We start from the raw sequence: 4,464 nt of genomic DNA, 5'->3' as shown, positions 1-4,464 counted from the left end.
CTTTCTATGTTGCGAGTTTGATATTTCTATGGCAATGCCTCCTCAATGTCATTTTTAACACTTCTACCCAATGCCAAACAACTTTCCCGACCAACCATCGAACCAAAACGAAGTGAGTTCTCCATTTTGTACATCTACTTTGCAGAAAGTCTTCGCAGAAAGTCTTCGCAACATCTCTATATTTCAACAGCTTTTTCCACATCCATGATCCTAAACCTGAGGCTAGTCCGGATTGACCATAAAGACTCTTGTTTGAGTATATTCATTCTTGACCATTTAACCCACAAAGAGTCACCATTGGAGACTAACCCAGAGAACATTATCAAGATAATTGAGTGTTTTAATTAAGCCAAACAACTTTATTTGATGAAATTTAAAGCCTAAGAAAGAACCTAATCAGATACTAAAGAAGCAACAGCTACATAAAATATACATCCAAGGAATTAAATAATCTTTTTAGTGATCCATTGTGATACAAAAAAAAAATGAATGTGTTTAAAACTTTGAAATAAAGAAATTGAAATGTGAGATAAAACATAGAAAAATATATGAATCATATTCTTTTTGTACATAATCATAACCTCTCACTCTCTCTCTCTCCTATAAGCTACACACTCCAATAAGGTTTTAAATAACCTTAGAACAAAGCACGAGCATGCCCATGTATGATTGATACTTTACTTGGCATGTTCTTCTGTCTTGTCTTTTTACTTTTTGTCCTTTTCATAAACAATAATTAAATGTTCAAATAATGATGATAAGAATCAAGTCTTGATGCTTACGCTTGGCGACGTCTGGTCTTGAGTTCTAGGTCTTTGATTTTTCTTAGAACCCGATGTCGAAGAAGAAGAAGAAGAAGAAGGATTGTTACCAGTTGATTTTCCTCGAATGTGTGAACGATGATTATCAGGTGTCGATGAAGATGAAGAAGAAGACAGTAAAGGACCTGATCGTGATCGGTTTCTTAGTTTCTTCTTCTCACTCTCCGTAAGTTCTCCTTTTCCTACCCGCCTCACTTTTGCCTCGTTTAAACGCGGTGGTAACACACAGTTGCAGAGAACCCCTACACAAACCCGAGGAAAACATAACATTTTGCATTACTAGATGATCTTTCTCACGGCAAATCGAAGCAAACATATAACAATATTCACTTATGATTGGTTTACCTAAGCGAGCAAGTCGGTTCACCCATCTAGGGATTGATTTCTGAGTAAGTTTAAGACAAACTTCATTGCAAAAATGGTTGCAGTTTCTTGTGATGAGATGGTACTTGTTTCCTTGATACTCTTCAGCTAATTTCTCCATAAAGACTCGAACTTCTTTCGCAACCAAGTCTGTTTTCCCTACAAGAATCGATTTCCTAAACGTGAAACCGGGACACTTCTTTGGCTCCACTTCAAATATACCTGTGCTTGATGATTCATGTGCTCCAAATGCATATTCAACTCCATGAACTACATAACATTAGATAAGTACCAACACAATGAGTCCATCACAAACTATGGTTACACAAAAGGCATTCTAAACATACAAACAGATTTTGTTTCAGAAATTGATAACAACAGATCATTAAAACCCCAAAATTCAGTATCACAATTCATATAAAAATTGGTTTTTGCTCAACCCATGAACAATAAAATCAAATTCTTATCATCATCAGAATCAAAATTTGAGATTTTGGTGTACTCTGGTCAATTCTCATAAGGACCAAAGTCAATTCTCTATTAACCCAACAAAATTCTCAACAAATCTAGCTTCAAAAAACCATAAAGTAACTTTCTTTAGCAACCAAAACAATTAGATTCAAACAAATAAAACAAACCCAGAAAACAAAAAGAGAGAAATCATCAATTAACCTTCAACACCAGAATGAAAAACACCAAGTCCAAGCCAATAACCATAAGCATTCATAGGAGTTAGATCGTAGACATTCAGATAAACCGGAACAGAACCGGATTGCTTCTTCCGCTTAACCGAACCTTTCAAGCACAACATCTCTATATCCGGCTTCAATACATGACAAGATCGGGTAAGCTTGAGATAGAGAATCTGGAAAAAGGGCAGATCTTGGATTTAAAGATTAAGACTTTTTAAAAGGGTTCTTCGTCGTTTCATCTTCTTCTTCTTCTTCCTCCAACTGTTTTTGAAGTTTCTGGGAAAGTGGGTTAAAGACAAATATTGGCTTAAGCAAAAGTGTTATGTTGTGTTCTTTAAGCACTTAACCATCCGTTTCTGTTAATTCACTGAATCTGGTTATTTGTTTTAAATGTGGTAAGATATTTTTTAATTTCAGTGCCACGCTTTCATTTGCATTTATTTTTGGGTTGTTTTGGGTAAAATATATAATAAATTTGAAAATTACAAGAGATTTTGTATTTTTATAGAATCAAATCTATATAATTAGAAGAATGCTAAAAAGGCTGGTGTTGCCACTCATATCTTGAAGAAAGAATGGTAGGAACCACCGGCGGAGAAGATATTAAGCTAGAATTACTAGGGCATATATATGGTAAATGTGACGGTAATTAATTTACGAGATACATAAAAAAAAACAAATTAGATATTTTATTTTTTGGTTCGTCTTAATTTTATTTTCTCTCGCCTCCTGTCTTAACACAAAGTTGCCGTTGAATTTATGACCGGCGCATGGCGGCTCATAGAGCGCCGGCGTTGGTCATCTCCTTTATAATTTCGCTTAGTTTTTTCATTTCCTGTCTTTGGCTCCTTTGGTGAAGAAGCGTGAAGGTTTTTGCGATGGTGAGTGGTGAGTTCGAGAATCTAATCTAGTGAGATTTGGCCATGGCTTTTAGATCTGTCGGATCTGTTGGTTGCTAGTGTGCTCGGGTTGCCATCTTTGTTCGCGGGTCATGGAGTGGTGCCACGGTAAGGTTCTGTTCTTTCAGGTGGTTGGCTTCGATGAGTCAAGGCGACATGGGGGACTCATGTTTCTTCTTGCGACGGCTCGTTCTATTCTCTCCTTGGCGATCCTATGCAACATTAGATCGATTCTTCGTTTTCTCGGTATCTCACTCGTCTTTACTGTCTTCCTCCTTGTTTAGCCTATTTGCTCTGATCAGATTGTATCCGTGTGAGATCTGGTAACATCAGATGCTTAGTTTTAATTGTTTCTCTCGTTTGGGCTGACGTCTCCCTCTTTTGGGCTAAGCTTCTCTTCCCCGGCTTATTTAGTCTCGTTAGTTTGGAGTTGAGCTTTGGTTATGTCTGGGATTTATCTCGGTTAGTATTAAGCAATGCGTTGCTTTAGGTCTTAATCGTTGTGGTGGTGAAAGGTCTAAGTGGTTTTCGATTATTCTACGGTTCATCCGGGAGAACCGTGACATAAGCACTCATAGAGAAGATGCATCTTATGCGGAGAAGACCAAGTTCCACACACTTGTTTTTGCCATTTGTGTTGAAGCCCGTTTTCATATTTTGAAATGCGAGAAATCCTTATGGTGAGTTTCGAGAGGTTCGATAGTCTCGAGACAAGATGTGTTTGGTTTATGCAATGTAATCGAAAATTTTCTTTCCTCTTCTAGTCGTAGGTTATGGAAGATCATTGTATTTCTCTGTAATTTCACTCTCGTCTTTTTCTTGTGTTTTGTAACCTTTCCGAAACTTTGAATATCAATATTACTTCTAATCTATATATAATAGCAATCTCAATAAATACCTTTTGCACCTCTGAACGGTTGCGTTGTTTTATGGTAACCTTTCGTTTAAATATTTCCCGGTTATTTTTTTCAGTTATGTCTTTTTATCGCATCTTTTCGTTGAAATATTTACGGTTACGTTTTTTTATCGCATCTCTTTGTTAACATATTTACGGTTTTTTTTTACAATTATAATTGTTCAATTATTGTTGTATCTTTTCAATTTAGGCTTATGTCTTCATAGTTGCATCTAGTTAACATATTTACGATTTTTTACAGGTATATTTGTTCAATTACAGTCGTATCTTTTGAAATTACGGTTGTGTCTTCACAGTTGCATCTATTCATTTAAAGTTACGTCCCATATTATATAGATTTAAATTTTGGTATTTAACTAAAATATATATTTAACGGTTGTTTTTTTTCAAAAAGTTGCAATCTGAACAAATACTTTCTACGATTGCATCTTTTTATTGTAATACATCATAAACAATTGTGATTGTTTAGTTGAACCATTGCAACATTTACTTTATTTAACGAACAATTATAATTTTTGATTTATTTTTAAAATTGTTAATATATTTAATTTTTTAAAACTAAAAATATATATTTTACAGTTGATTTTTTTTTAGAAAGTTACAATCCGAATAAATGTCTTCTACAGTTGCATTTATTTTATCATAACTTTTCATAAAGATTGCAACCGTTTAGTTGAACCATTGCAACATTTAGTTTATTTCACAAACAAATGCAACTCTTGGTTTATTTTATAAACCTTTATTACATTTAATTATCTACAGTCACGTCTTTC

The 4,464-nt window shown here is 34.7% G+C and overlaps 1 protein-coding gene across 1 annotated transcript; it reads right to left on the bottom strand.

Moving 5' to 3' along the window:
* Positions 1–440: 440 nt before the first annotated feature.
* LOC9314899 (deSI-like protein At4g17486) lies at positions 441–2,236 on the bottom strand. The gene is made up of 3 exons (XM_021029559.1): positions 1,857–2,236; positions 1,167–1,454; positions 441–1,063 (listed from the first exon to the last, which is right to left on the bottom strand). Exons 1-3 carry the CDS (start codon positions 1,993–1,995, stop codon positions 765–767), a joined length of 726 nt encoding a protein of 241 aa, XP_020885218.1. The 5' UTR covers positions 1,996–2,236; the 3' UTR covers positions 441–764.
* Between the last annotated feature and the right edge of the window lie 2,228 nt (positions 2,237–4,464).

The sequence above is a fragment of the Arabidopsis lyrata genome (genome assembly GCF_000004255.2).
Source record: "Arabidopsis lyrata subsp. lyrata unplaced genomic scaffold ARALYscaffold_4, whole genome shotgun sequence".
Classification (NCBI taxonomy): domain Eukaryota; kingdom Viridiplantae; phylum Streptophyta; class Magnoliopsida; order Brassicales; family Brassicaceae; genus Arabidopsis; species Arabidopsis lyrata.
This window is presented reverse-complemented; position numbering and strand designations above follow the sequence as displayed.